Consider the following 14,815-nt stretch of genomic DNA (forward strand, 5'->3'; position numbering starts at 1 on the left):
ATTTTAACAGTATAATGTCTATTGTCAGTGGAGGAGGTGGTAGCAGCTAGACACACTTCTGTGACGTTCACTCATTCACTGTCATAGATTTTATAGTGAAGAAGGCAGGTCCTGAACCTGAACTCTTCTTTCACACACTGCCAGACCTGTGGAGCTGCAAGCTCTTGCTCCATCACATTGATTTACTAACTTCTTTCATACTGGGTAGACACCACCAGTTAAATTAGATATATTTTAAATCATGATATATGGCTAATAAAACAATAAAAGAAACTACACTTTTTGCTCAACTGCATGAAGCTGTATATGATAGTTGCTTTATTTTGGCAGGTTTAATGGGCAGCTTTCAAGAGAAACCAGAAACTGATGTATTGCAGTTCCTTATTCTTCTAAGCCCAGCTTTTGAACTTCAAAGGAAAATGTGGACACTCACCTTTTGTTCTTTGTCTCCCTAGAAGTTAGCGATAAACCAAACTCGATGCTTGAAGTTTCAGTCTTAAATTGAGAGGCAGAAACTTGCTTGATACACAGCTTCATGGAATGAACAAAAGTAATACTGTTCTACCTTTTGTGGGTGAGTTCTTTCCAGAAAGACTTTATGACAATAACTTGAGCCCTTCTTCTATAGACATACACTGTCTGAATAACTGGTGCAGTACCCTATATACAGTCAATGAAGCTTGCAGACTGGTGCAGGGAGTGCACCAAATCAGGTGCCAAAACCAAATAAGATGAACAACTTCCTGGTTCTTTCAGGTTTTTACTGCCTTTTATGCAAAGTTTTGTGTTAATCTTTTGACTTGGAATTGGAGGACTTTACCAACTCATTAAACTAATTGCGTCATCCCACCGAATGTGTTAGAAGGTGATTTCCTCATCTCAGTTAAGAGAGATTACTGTTTATTTCACAATAATATTCTGATAACTGTTTGAGTAAAGGGTACTTCTAGTTGGAGTTCAGTAGGTACTTGTAGGATATCTGAATGCCTTGTCCAATTAAAGCAGCAACTTCAGGAAAAACACCAGTGTATCAAAATGAGCACTGTAGCAATAAGAGCTAGAGTAACTTTTTTTTTTTTTTTTTTTTTTAGACAGATTAAATGCTTTATCAGGCTGTAGATGAATTATCTTGGTGGGGAGGGGGAAACTCTAGCCCATGGCATGTCTTTAACAAAAATCATTTCTACGTTGTCATAAATTGATTGGAAATATTTTTTCCTCACATTACTCATGAGATGTCAACAAGTATGCAAATGTGGAAATTTAACATATGTCTGCTTGCTGCTTTTACACCGTTTCTCACACCAGTTTAATGAGTAAAAGCTGTCTTTTAAAATGCCACTTCAAACATAAGTCCTTTCGTGTTGAAGACCAACTCACTGTTACCTTCTTAGTCTTCTGCTGAGATTCTCAATAGTTTATTATTTGTTAAATTTTACACACTTGGACTGTAGCCTAAGTTTATTGTAGTCTAGTCTTATGGTATAGTTAAAGTTCATATGTCTGGTAATTTTTGTTAAACAGTGTTGAATTTGTTTTGAGTTTCTTTGCTGTCTTTCCTCAGAGCATCACTTTCCACTGATCTTTTTGCTGCAACTAAGGCAGTAAAACACAGTATCTTTCCTTTGATCTCTGTGGTAAATGCATTTATTTCTGAATGAAGCTATAATGCTGTTAACTTCTGTAAAGACTTCCTGACAGCGTAATAACTAGGGATGGACCAGTAATTTAGATCTAATAAGACCCAATCAAGTTATTTTGTGTTGTGCCTTCTGCCTCACGTTTGTGAAAGGTGGTCCTGGCTTTGTGGTCACAGGAGACAGGCAGTTCTGTTGTCAGGTGTGGACCCACTCTTGGTTTACCACAGGCGGATCCTGTGGAAGCCTAAAACCTGTCATAGTTATTCTTTTCCTGAAATATGCCACGTTTACCTCCACAAATAATAGACATAATTGTTGCATTGTTTCATTTCACTGCTAGTGTGTTTAGGCCAAGATGTAATAATGCATGTCAAAGAGTTGGGAGATGTTTTTGTAGTGTTAATTATGCTTAATTGGCACATTCCATGTGTTAAAGTTTTAGGGTTGTCTTTTGCAGTGATGAAATATCTTGGATTTTCTGGACGAGTGAAGATAGGCACAGGGTAGCGATGTTGGTTTGTGCTGGAGCATGGCAGTGTGCTGTGTTTTGCAGGTAAACTCCAAGAGTCCTGAGATGAGACCTACAAATCTGTCTTGATATTAAAGTATTGTGCTGTCAGTTTGGGTATCATGGTGCAGTATTTGCTAAAGCTTTCAATAGATGGCAGATGTATGAAGGTGGTGCACCTGCAATAAACTCCTGGGTTTTGTGCTGTTTTGCTTTCCTTTGCAGGGTAGAAAAGATATGATCACACAAATCCTTTTATCTGGACTGCAGGCTTCATGTTTTGATAAGAACAAAAAGGGAATCTCAGAAGACGAATGAGATGCTTTAAAGCGTTATGGGGTATTAAAGTCATCTTGCCTGTTGTTGAAAGTGCTGCTTCTCTGCCTTTTACATGTTGCTCAGTTATTTGATTTTGTCTAAAACTATTTAATGCTTAAAAATTGAATGATGACTGAACTGTGGAGAATTAAGTCAGCAAGATGTGACACTATTTTTTTGTTTGTTTTTGACTGATGCAACTGTGGTTTTGAGATGAGAGGCTAGAGGGAGCATGATCCTCTCTGTTACTTATAGAGGTATATCACTGTGTCCTCTCTGAGTTGCCTTGCAGTCAAACACTGGATCATGCTGATCTCCATTAGAAGGACCAAGTGTTTTCTGCTTGGCACACTGAATTCTGCATTTTTTTTATATGAAACAATGCAAACTAATAACTGTTCTGTAAAATATTAAAGTTAAAAAGTGGATATGACCCTTCTCAAGGTTCAAAGTAAAGCCAGTCATGTTTTGATTATCTTGTTTTTTTTTAACTTGAGGAAAAAGTACATTTTTGCTTTTGAAGTTGGAGAGTAGAACAGTGTATATATTGCATGTACAAAGTATAAACAACTAGTGAAAACAATTTTTATGGAATGCCTCTCCTAGATTCTAAAATTTCATGCCTAATAGGTTAGTATGATAATTAGTACTCTGTCAGTGCCATGAAATATTGTATAATGCATTGAATAGCATCAGGAAAACAGATATTCTCTGACTCTACTTTGTTGAACTCTGTATTTTTTAATACAAATAGTAAATATTTCTGATAAGAATAATGGTATATCACAGAGTGCATGCAAATACATTTTACTTCTTAAAAACAGTGCAGTTAGCAAGTTTAAAAGAGGCACAGTGTTACTTTCTTTCCTTTGACTGTTGCAGAGAGAATTTCCAAGTATTATTATTAAATCATTTTTTTAAATGAGGCTTGAAACTTGAATCTACAGACAGATGGGAGCCTCTCTGGGGAGTCAGCTGAGGAACAGGAAGTGTTACTACTTTGGTTTTCTAATTCAAGTCTAGCCTAGCTAGCTTATATCAATAGAAATAGGTTGTTGTTACTGTTCCCCTGTACTTGGGCTGCTGAACAAGGCTTCCCATCACAAGCTGTGATGAGTAGTCGTTCAAGGAATGAGTCCCCTTTCTGCTGTGAGATTCCAGTTCTTTCGACTTAGTTGGAGATGTTCCTGGGTGCTGAAGATCACATTTTCAGAAGCTCCTCTGGGAGCTGTGACAGTCATTTGTAGCTCTGTTGACATCGAAGCTCCTAGATGCACAAGTCAGAAAGAATCTAAAAATCTGTCTGCACTCGCTTGAGAGAAGTGGTTGATGCATGTCGTGGGTGGATGCTGGGATTACTTTTCCTCACATGGCCTGAAGTTTGGATCTTCATTGCATAAACACAGGGTATTGTTCAAGTGTGCCAACAGCTTGACCCATTCCATGTGAAAACAATTTGATCTGGAAAAAGAATTGATGTTGTTTTATGAGGACATTGTATTTGTAGTAAGCATAGTATAGAATGGGCAGATATGGAGCAGCAGTAGGTCAATTGTTAGCTCGCTGGGCACTTGTCCAAATATCATTAACAATGTTGACATTAAGTAATTTGGGGATTTAATAATATTTAATTAACTACTATTTAAACACCTCAGACTGACCTACATGTCTAGTTTAAAAATTCTGATATAGGCAATAGATTTGGCATGTTCAATATGTGGTGGTTTGTGAAAGGCAATAGAGGGCACCTCAAACTTCTGATAATCCTTCGTTTCCAAAGAAGAGGAGCAAATAAATGCACAATACTAAATATTATCCTTTTTGTTTATTTTTCAGGTTAGCACTGTATGTATATGAATATCTGCTTCATGTAGGAGCACAGAAGTCAGCGCAAACATTTTTATCAGAGGTATGTTTCCCTATCCTTCTTTTTCTCTTACCCAACTTTCCAGTGTGTGCAAGTGAAGTAAATATACATTGGTCTGTAATAAATAGCAGTGGTAAGCTTGACTATATGTTTACATTGCTCAGCATAGATTTCTGATTCTATTCACAGCCAGTTTGCCATGTCATTTCACATGCCTTTGCATAACTATTTTTGCTGTAATTTGCTACCACACTGAGATAATCTGTTTTCTGGTACAATTGTGCATGTTAGAGAATGCATCAACAGTACTCTTGTTTTTATGACCTTCTAACTTCTTTTGATACCTCCAATTGTGAGTGATGTACCCTTCCGAAATACACAGCAGTCATGTATTTTCCATCTTACTGTCATACACTTGCAGTTCTCGTTTTCTTAAGCACTGCTGATCTGTCTGTGTAGTCTTACCACGCTTCTAACCACTTCAGTTCTTTTCATCTGGGGAATCAATTACAACTACAACCATTTAGGTCCTGTTTCTTAAACACTTTCAACTGCTAATGGAATTTTTACCTTTACACAGTAGTTATTATTTTTTATAGTCTTTCAAAGACTTTGTATGCATCTTTTGAAGACTGAAGTAAATTATGTCTCCCTAGCATTTTACATTTACTCTGATACAAAATTACCTGTATGCCAAAAACGTTGAGGTCTTTTGGAATTATTACTGGTTTTAATCTTTTTTAACAAGAACATTAAAAATAATAATAACAGCTGAATGGTGAGCAGAAGGATGGGAAAATAGAGACGAGGTGATGTACAAGGAAAATTTGCTGCTTCAACTAATACTCCTCCAAAACCCAATAAAATTACTATGCTGGTGATGACATCTTGGGGGTGGGAGAAGGAAGGAGGAGAACCAACAGCATTGTTTATGGTGTTCACAGAAAATTCACACAGCAGAGATAAAGAAAAGGGTGGTGGCAGTTTATGTTTATTGTAAAGTAAATTTTCATAGAATCGTCATACAATCATAGAATGGCAGGGGTTGGAAGACACCTTTAGAGATCATCTAGTCCACCCGCCCTGCAGAAGCAGGTCCACCTAGATCAGGTCACATAGGAACATGTCCAGGCAGGTCTTCAAGACCTCCAAGGAAGGAGACTCCACATTCTCCCTCTGGGCAGCCAGTGCCACTGCTCCGTCACCCTCACAATGAAATAGTTGTTTCTTATGTTTAAATGGAACTTTTTGTGTTCCAGCTTCATCTCATTACCCCTCATCCTGTTGCTAGGTACAACGGAAAAAAGGGATGTCCCAACCTCCTGACACCCACCCTTTAGATATTTGTAAATGTTAATAAGATCTCCCCTCAGTCTCTTCTTCTCCAGACTAAACAGCCCCAGTTCCTGCAGCCTTTCCTCATATGAAAGATGTTCCAGTCCCCTCATTATCTTGGTGGCGCTGTGCTGGACTCTCTCCAGCAGTTCTCTGTCCCTCTTGAGCTGAGGAGCCCAGAACTGGACATAGTACTGCAGATGAGGCCTCACCAGGGCAGAGTAGAGAGGGAGCAGAACCTCCCTTGACCTGCTGGCCACTTTCTTCTTGATGCATCCCAGGATGCCATTGGCCTTCTTGGCCACAAGGGCACATTGCTGGCTCATATTTAGTTTATTATCAACCAGGACTCCCAGGTCTCTCTCTGCAGAGCTGCTCTTCAGCAGGTCAGTCCCCAGCCTACTCTGGCACATGGGGTTCTTCCTTCCCAGATGCAGGACTCTGCACTTGTCCTTGTTGAACCTCGTGAGATTCCTCTCTGCCCAACTCTCAAGCTGGTTGAGATCCTGCTGAATGGCAGCACAGCCTTCTGGGGAATCAGCCAGTCCTCCTAGATTGGTTTAATTTTTTTCTTTTTTTTGACAAAGCAATTGGAAAATAAGATAGAAAATGATGGAGAATATCATCTTGGCTTTCCCCAAAAAGCTGTTATTTGTAAATAATACCCCACAAACGATTAATTTTGCTTATTTTGTTCTTATGATACATTTGTAAAACGAATTGTTAGCAGAAGTATAACTGGTATGACATTTGGGTTTCTAGAAAACATTGAATAAGGTGTCTCAAAACTTAACTGTAAAAAGTAATTCAGTCTTGGATTATAGAGAAACTCTCAGAACAAATGTAATATGAAAATATAGAACGACTTTATTTCAAATAAAGACTGATACTAACCAGAAAACAGTAAACACAGGTCAGGGACAAACAGTAATACATAAAGTTGGTGTGAGATGTGTCTTAGATTTCACATAAAGCTGTGAGTTTACTTACACCATTTATTAGCAGTGCAGAAGCGTAAATACTACACTAATAACACTTGTAAGTGATTATATGTTGGAACCAGAAAGAGTTTTTGCTGATAGGGAGAAACTTTGAAAAAATTATATTGGAGTAAATAGCTTCAGATTGAAAAATAGTATACTAATATGGCTTGAAGAAAATAAACTGAGATAAACAGCAAGTGGCAAAACAACAGAAGAATGGTAATTGATTGTGTAGTCAACAGGTCTTAACATTATAATGCCTATTGAGTCCTGCACTGTAAACCACAAATATCTCTTCCTTAACTCTCTTCCCTGTATGGGTCAACTCTTTTTTTCTTTGAGAGTATTAGCATATGTGGTGACAACAACAGAACATCAGTTCAGAAAACTGCAAAAAAAAGTCTTCCAGTTAATTTACAATCTAATGAAAGTTAAAACTTTCTATATATTTTCATCCTTGTCTGGTTTGTGAAAAACTGTGCTGTTGCAGTAAGCTGCTTGTGAGAGTACTTTAGGTTTAGGAGACACTCAGATGGCATGGGAGGAAATACGTATTGGTATAAGCCCTTCCCAGAGAGCATGGCTGTTTGGGCTCAATGCACTCAGTTCTGGCAGTCTGCACCTGACATAGTAGTTTGGGTGGATTTTGTTAAAGATGATGTAGTTCAGATTATCTCTAAAGTGGAATACTGGAGTGTAAAAGAGGTAAAAATATATCAATTGTCTGAGCTGTACAGCAGTTGTTGGTATCTATATATGGATAAGTGTCAAAGATTAAGAGCCCATCCTTAAAGATCTACCAGAGAATGGGGCCAAGAGCAATGGGATAAAATTAAGAGCAAGAAAATTTAATTTGGATACCATGGAATTCCACTCTGCTGCTGGATAACTTAGGGATGGTTGTCCTAAGCATTCCTGTATCTTTTTAATACTAATTTGAATTTCATAGAAGTCATCCACAAGGCAAAGGGCTGGAGAATCTGCCCTATGAGGAAGAAATGAAGAAGTTACATCTTTTCTCCTTGGGGAAGACAAGGCTCAGACCACCATATCAAAGTACTCCAGTACTTAAAGAGTGGCTACAGAGAGAACAGAGGCTCTCCCTTCATAAGGAAGGGAGAAGAAATAGAGAAGACAAGGGGCAATGGGTAGAAGTTGCACAGGGAAGGTTTTCGTCTTCATACAGGAAAGAATTATTTTTTTTTTTTTTATGATGAGAACAATCACTCACTGGAACAATCTCCTCAGAGACACAGTAAAGTCCTCACCAGTGGAGGTTTTCAAGACACAGCTCAACAGGGTGCTAAGTAATCTCATCTAGGTTACCTTTACCACAAAAGGCTGTTCCATGTGATCCCTTCCATCTGTAGCTGTTTTATAGTTCTATGAGTCAGTTGGGTCTAGAAGTCTTTTTCAGGTCTATCTGTTAAAAGGTGAATAGTACTTTGTGGTTCTTGTTAAGTACAGCCTTCAAAGCTTTGTTTCCTTCACCTCTAAAACATAAGTCCTCAAGTTTATCTATCACTTTCTGGAACAGCATAAGACCTGTGAATTGGATAGTTTCCTCATCAAGCTCTGCTTTAAAGAGCATATGCTTAGACATAGTGAGGGCTTTCTATGTAGATGTAATTTTTAGGCTTAACTGAATGTTTTTTCAGTTTCAGGGACCATTTTTTCTTTTGGTTGTACATTGGATCTGTTCATTACGTTGCTTTTGAAACTTCTCAGGAAGTTCTATGTATTTCTGGTGATCAACACAAGTCCTCCCAAACCATTCCCAGTGCATGTCAGGAACAAGTATGGCTCAGAGGCGTGTCTTTGAAGTGTGTAATACCTTTGCAGTAGCTTTGGCTTTCATAGACTTTTAGAATCATAGAATGATAGGGTTGGAAGGGACCTTTAGAGATCATCTAGTCCAACCCCCTGCAGAAGCAGGTTCACCTAGATCAGTTTGCATAGGAACATGTCCAGATGGGTCTTGAAGACCAGATGAGGCCTCACCAGGGCAGAGTAGAGGGGGAGAAGAACCTCCCTTGACCTGCTGGCCACTTTCTTCTTGATGCATCCTAGGATGCCATTGGCCTTCTTGGCCATGAGGGCACATTGCTGGCTCGTGATTAGTTTATTATGATTCAGGAGTCCCAGGTCTCTCTCTGCAGAGCTGCTCTCCAGCAGATCAACCACCAGCCTACTCTGGCACATGGGATTGTTCCTTCCCAGATGCAAGACTCTGCACTTGTCCTTGTTGAACCTCATGAGGTTCCTCTCTGCCCAACTGTCAAGCCAGTCAAGATCCCGCTGAATGGCAGCACAGCCTTCTGGGGAATCAGCCAGTCCTCCCAGTTTGGTGGCATCAGCCAACTTGCTGAGGGTACACTCTGTCCCCTCATCCAGGTTGTTGATGAAGATGTTGAACAAGATTGGTCCAGAACCGATCCCTGTGGAACTCCACTGGCCACAGGCCTCCAACTTGATTCTGTCCCATTGATCACCACCCTCTGGGCTCTGTCATTCAGCCAGCTCTCGATCCACCTCACTGTCCACTCATCCAAGCCACACTGCCTGATCTTTCTGATGAGGATGTTGTGGGAGACCGTTTCAAAAGCCTTGCTGAAATCAAGGTAGATGACATCTGCTGCTCTCCCCTCATCTAGCCAGCCAGTTATGCACTCATAGAAGGCTATCAGGTTGGTCAAGCAGGATTTCCCCTTGGTGAAGCCATGTTGACTCCCCCTGATAACCATCTTATCCTTCATATGTTCACTGATAACATGCAGGATGAGTTACTCCATCACCTTTCCAGGGATGGAGGTGAGGCTGCCGGGCTTGTAGTTTCCTGGGTCATCCTTCCTGCCCTTTTTGAAGACTGGAGTGACATTGGCCTTTCTCCAGTCCTCAGGCACCTCACCTGTCCTCCATGAGTGCTCAAAAATGATGGAGAGAGGCTTAGCAATTACATCAGCCAGCTCCCTTAGCACTCTAGGATGTATCCCATCAGGACCCATTGACTTACAAGCCTTAAGCTTGGCCAACAAGTCTTTAACCTCTTCCTCTTCCACCCAAGGCAAGTCCTCTGTTGTCAAGGCCATCCTCTTATCCTTACCGGACTGGGTTTCCTGAGGGTTGGCCTTGGCCGTAAAGACTGAAGCAAAGAAGGCATTCAGTACTTCAGCCTTCTCTGCATCCTCAGACACCAGGGCACCCTTGGCGCTTAGCAGGGGGCCCACATACCCCCTCGCCATCCTGCTGCTATATTTTCCTTTTTATTAATACTTTGATCTGCCAGAACTTAAGCAGGACCTTTTAAATATACATTTTTTGTATATTAAGTACTGTTGGGTGGTGGCATTATTAAGTGCCATGCCTTTCATTCATTCTGGCAACTTTACCAACAAAAGTGATAGTGCCTCAAGATTACCTTTTAAAAATATTTTTAAACAGTAAAATTATTTTTGAATACTTATATAGTATGTCAAAATTACACTAAGTTGCTTCATATGAATGCAAAAGATATTTGTACGTGTATGACCTACATATTCTTCTCCTGCAAGCTATTAACATAACTTTGGTGAGTTTAAATTTCTTAAGAATCAAATTGGAGAATCAAAATTTTAGTCTCTTTTGAAAAATGCAAGTTTTTGCAGTGTCTCTGGCAAAATGAACACTATCTACCTTCTGTAGTAAACTTTTATGTACTTTTATCTATCTCTCTATCTTATCTATCTATCTGTCTCCTTAAATACCTTTCATACTACCACTGTTTAAGCATTTGATTAAAATAGTTTTCTTTTTGTCTGCCATTACTTCAGAGCAGAATATGGCTTTTGTTTAAACTTTTTTTTTTTTAACAAAAATTGGACAGGAAATAATGTTATGTGTAGTTTTTAAACTACGGGAATTTGGAGTGCATGCAACACACTTGTTTCCACCCAGTTTTAACATGAGGCATTCTTTTTGTATATTGTTCTGTGGATTTTTGCAGGACCTCAAGTTACTTGCAGCAGAGATCTTAAAGCAGTTACAGGGGCTTTATTATAGTCAAACTAATTTTGTAGTTAATGACAAACTAATGCATGCTGTTAATGCATGTTAACTAATGCATGCTGTGATTGTGTGACTATAGGTAAGATGAACATTTGGAAACTGTTGCAGACAGAATGCTGTGACCGTGTGTTATGTGGTACAATGAGTTCACTGATCAACACGTGTAAAGTCAAACGCAAGAGTTCTTCAGCTGCGTTTCCTTTATACTGTTAAACAAACCAGGCTTCCTAGGTGGGAAAGAAATGACAGCCAGTAAAGCTGTTCAGGAGAGGTTGGCATCACAGACAAACTAAGCCAAACTAGCTTTAGATTTTCATTGAGTGGTGGTAGACTAGGTTATACCTGTGATGCTGGTGGTGTTTGCCACTTTATCTCTTACACAGCAAAGCTCTTCTCAAAGAGTGTAGAGCAAGAGAGTAGAGTGGCTGGCTTTGAATGCGGAGGGAAGGCTGCCACCTGCTGAAACACTCACACTGTTTCTGCCTTTTCTCTGTTTCCCTTACTGAAAAATTGGAAAATCTTTTAGATCATTTTAAGCGTACTTTTTAACACTTTACTATTATTATTTTTGAGCAGGCATTTTTAACCTTAAAATAATCCATGTATCAGTGGCAGAATGATACAAAATATGTCATTAATAAAAAAGTATTCAGAATGTAAAAAAAAATAATTGAAAATCTGTACTCCTAGAATAAAAAAATATTATTTTAAACATTAGCTATATTAGTGTGTGATAAAGTAAGTAATACAGACATCCAGAATGGTGATAAAGTCTTTGTTAACTAAAAATATCTATTATTTTTTCTGTCTGCATGAATTATGAAATGCTTTTTAGTCACAATGATCACAAAAAATGTACATCTCTGTTTTTATCACTTTGTTTTAGATAAGATGGGAAAAAAACATCACACTGGGGGAACCCCCAGGATTCTTGCATTCCTGGTGGTGGTAAGTATCAATTTTCTTTTCCTCTGATTTTTAGAATATATCAATTCCTAGTTCTGGCAGCTGGAGGCAAGAAATTCAAGTGGACATTGTAAAAGGAATGTGAAGATGAGGATCAAGAACCATTTTCTTGTTGAGGAATGAAAGAACAGAAATTTAGCTATAGAAAAAGATAAAAACATTTGGAAATGTGATAGAAGTGCTGCATATTGCATTGGTGAGAAAGCATCATTGAAAGAAGATTGCCTGCATTTCTTTCTTCGCCACCTTCCAGTAAATTTTGCATTTAAGAGATCATTCCACATAATCCTAAATTACTGGATTTGAAAGAAACAGTATAGACAGAGGCTCTGCATATAGATGTCAGCTTTCTCAGTCTACAGTCCTCATTCGTGTCCTGGGAATAGCAATGAAAGTAATTAGCTGAACCCTTGCTACCAGCCTTTTTGAGAGGCAGCATGCCTTAGCCTTGGTTTGGGGCTGCAGTGTCTGCATTTGCACAGTTTATTTCAGCTCTGAAGATGAGTAGACATGGGGCTGACTTGTAATTTTTTATGCATGATAACCATTTGCTTATATATACCGGTGCGCAGACACACATCTATATGTGCAGAATTCTCAGGAGAAAAGAGTGCTCATAGTCACTGCTGTTTAGCCATGTTATTTATTAGTTGTCACATTATTTGAATATATTCAATAGGTCTGTGTTTGAAAGAATACAGAATTACAAAGAATATATCCAGTTGTTGGGAATATAAGAGTGTACACATTTTAAAGTGGTTCCATTTGAGCCTGACTTGTACAATTCCATGAAAGGTGGCATATTCTTCCTTGAACCTTTTTTCATGGCTCTTAGTTTTATGATAGAAGCCTGTCAAGAAGAACATGTTGCTTGTATCTTTAATGTTTGGATTACGCTTAATCTTGATTGTCTGCAAAAGAGTGCTCAAATTTTCCATGATTCCTTATTATGGTGATGGACTAATTTACAGAGGATTAAGTCTAAACCAATGAAGAAACTCTTTGAAACTCAAATAAATTTTATTTTTCTAATTGTTCTAGCATACGTGTAATTTCATTCCAGAAACTTTGTGTTAGAATTGATTTGTGTAATGACTATTTGAAGGGAGTTGAGAGGAAGATTGATGGAAGTACCATAGTTTCTTTTATAACCCAAGAACATACACATGTATTTCCTACTCTTGTCCATACACCAGTTTCTCTGGGAACTTTTGTTTAAAGCACAGTATTGGACCTCAGAACTCCTTCCAGTTTTCTCTGTAATTTCTTACCTTTCCCTATATTTATGAATCCATCCCTTCCAGTGCTTTGTGGAAGTTAATTGCAGCAGTTGCTAGAAGGATGAGGTTAAATGCAGAGTTTCAGTAATAATGCTTTATGCCCTTAAGTATCGTATATTAGACTAGTTTCTTGGTCTTTGCAACAGTGGTATTAGAGGAATACCACTCAGAGAGTCAAATAGCAGGATGTGATTCTGCACAGATGTTTTTGCAAAGTTAAATTCTTGCATAGAGGTAAATGTTTTCATCCCTTGCTGAGGAAGTGAAGTGTCTGTTTCTATATATGAACATGCATGTTTGCTGTCCATATGCCATAAAATCTACACAAGTATTACAACGATTATCTCACCTCTGTAACTTCTTAACTTGCAGTGTGTTTTGGGATCTGTACTGTGCAGCTCCAGAAAGACGAGAAACATGTGAACATTCAAGTGAAGCAAAAGCCTTTCATGACTATGTAAGTTCAGTCAGCCTTTACCACGCTTTCATTAGTTGTGTGTGTAAATGTGATAGAGAAGTATTTCAGCACTACCGTGGCTCTAAATGTAGGTGTTGGTCATTACATACAAGTAGCTCTCAGTTATCTGGGGTTGGCTTAGAACTTCCTAATTCTAATTAGGACTTCCTAATTCTTTAATTACTCAGCACCATACGGGTAACTCCTGGAAACCAACTGAGAGAGTGCTGTCCCATGTGTTAATGCAGAATGAAGAATGTCCCCTGCTTCCCTTGCCATGGACACATCAGTCCGATAATAAAGGAACAGAGCAAATGGAAGCACCGATCTATCCTGTCCAAATATCCATGCTGTTGTCAGTGCTAAAGGAAAGGCTGTTCATAGATGGAATTGATCAACTGGCTTCTGTCAGGGTCATACTGACTTAAAAGTGTGGTTATTCTCTACATAGCTTTATATCTTGAGAGGTGTATTTTTAAATCAACATAATAAACATTCAGGCCTCATAGAATAAGTTAAATGCAAAGTCATCTGGTCCAAGACCTTGAGAGGAATAAAGGGCAAAAGTATTACGCCCATTTTAATGTCTTTGAGACTTAGTTCAAAATACTGCAGGGAGTTTGGTGGTGTTTTGCTTGCAGGAACAATAATAAAACCAACAATAATAGTAGTAGTAATAATCTAGAAACTTGGGTCCAAAATGTTACAACAGTGTCATCTAGTATTCTTCATTCTCACAGTGTAAATGGAGCTCTCCAGATATGTAGAACTGTATTTCAGAGTTAGAATGGAGTCCATGTTCCTTCTAATATGTCAGCTCCTCTTCATCTAGTGATTTCATTTTTAGTGATGACATCCTTAAGAGACTGACCACTCTTGAGTTTGTTGTTCCTTTGAGACATTGATGTAGTCTAACCACAGAGTACAACTCTCTCACGATACAGCTCTGAAACCTCTTTCCTTGAGTGTTTTCCAAGTCTTAGAAATACTGTCTAGTTACTGTAGAAAAATATTTTTACAGAGAAAATTAAAAGCCCAGTGTCTTACAAACACAAACTTGGAAAAGTGGAAATTAATCACCTAAGTGACTATTTTCCATTTTCTCTTGTCGTACTCTGACTATGGCTTGGTGTCCTGCAGTCTGAGCTAAAGGTGATCTTGCTGTATTTATAGTTAACAACAACTTACACTGTAAATGCACCATCAACACAGAACTAGTAAGCACATTTTGCTTACAGACCAGTGCAGATTTATATCGTGTTCTTGGTGATTACATTATGAGGTTAACTGATAAAGGAGCTTGGACAATTTTGCATGTTCATGTCCAGGCTAAGTTGATCACAGGTTGTAATTGATGAAAAAAAAAGTGCCTGAGAGAGGAACAAAGTTAGAAGGAAGTTTTTGACCCATTCTGTTT

The 14,815-nt window shown here is 38.6% G+C and overlaps 1 protein-coding gene across 5 annotated transcripts in view; it reads left to right on the forward strand.

The window, feature by feature from the left end:
- The window catches only part of SSBP2 (single stranded DNA binding protein 2), a 189,325-nt gene that overhangs the window by 36,918 nt on the left and 137,592 nt on the right, over window positions 1-14,815 (forward strand). For 4 of the 5 annotated variants that reach the window (XM_062018381.1, XM_062018382.1, XM_062018383.1 and 1 more), the window contains exons 2-4: window positions 4,303-4,375; window positions 11,582-11,643; window positions 13,314-13,398. In XM_062018381.1, coding sequence (XP_061874365.1) covers window positions 4,303-4,375; window positions 11,582-11,643; window positions 13,314-13,398 — 220 coding nt within the window. Of the gene's footprint in view, window positions 1-4,302; window positions 4,376-11,581; window positions 11,644-13,312; window positions 13,399-14,815 lie in introns of those variants that run through there. The other variant, XM_062018385.1, reaches the window with a different exon arrangement.

This window comes from Colius striatus, chromosome Z, assembly GCF_028858725.1.
Source record: "Colius striatus isolate bColStr4 chromosome Z, bColStr4.1.hap1, whole genome shotgun sequence".
Lineage (NCBI taxonomy): Eukaryota > Metazoa > Chordata > Aves > Coliiformes > Coliidae > Colius > Colius striatus.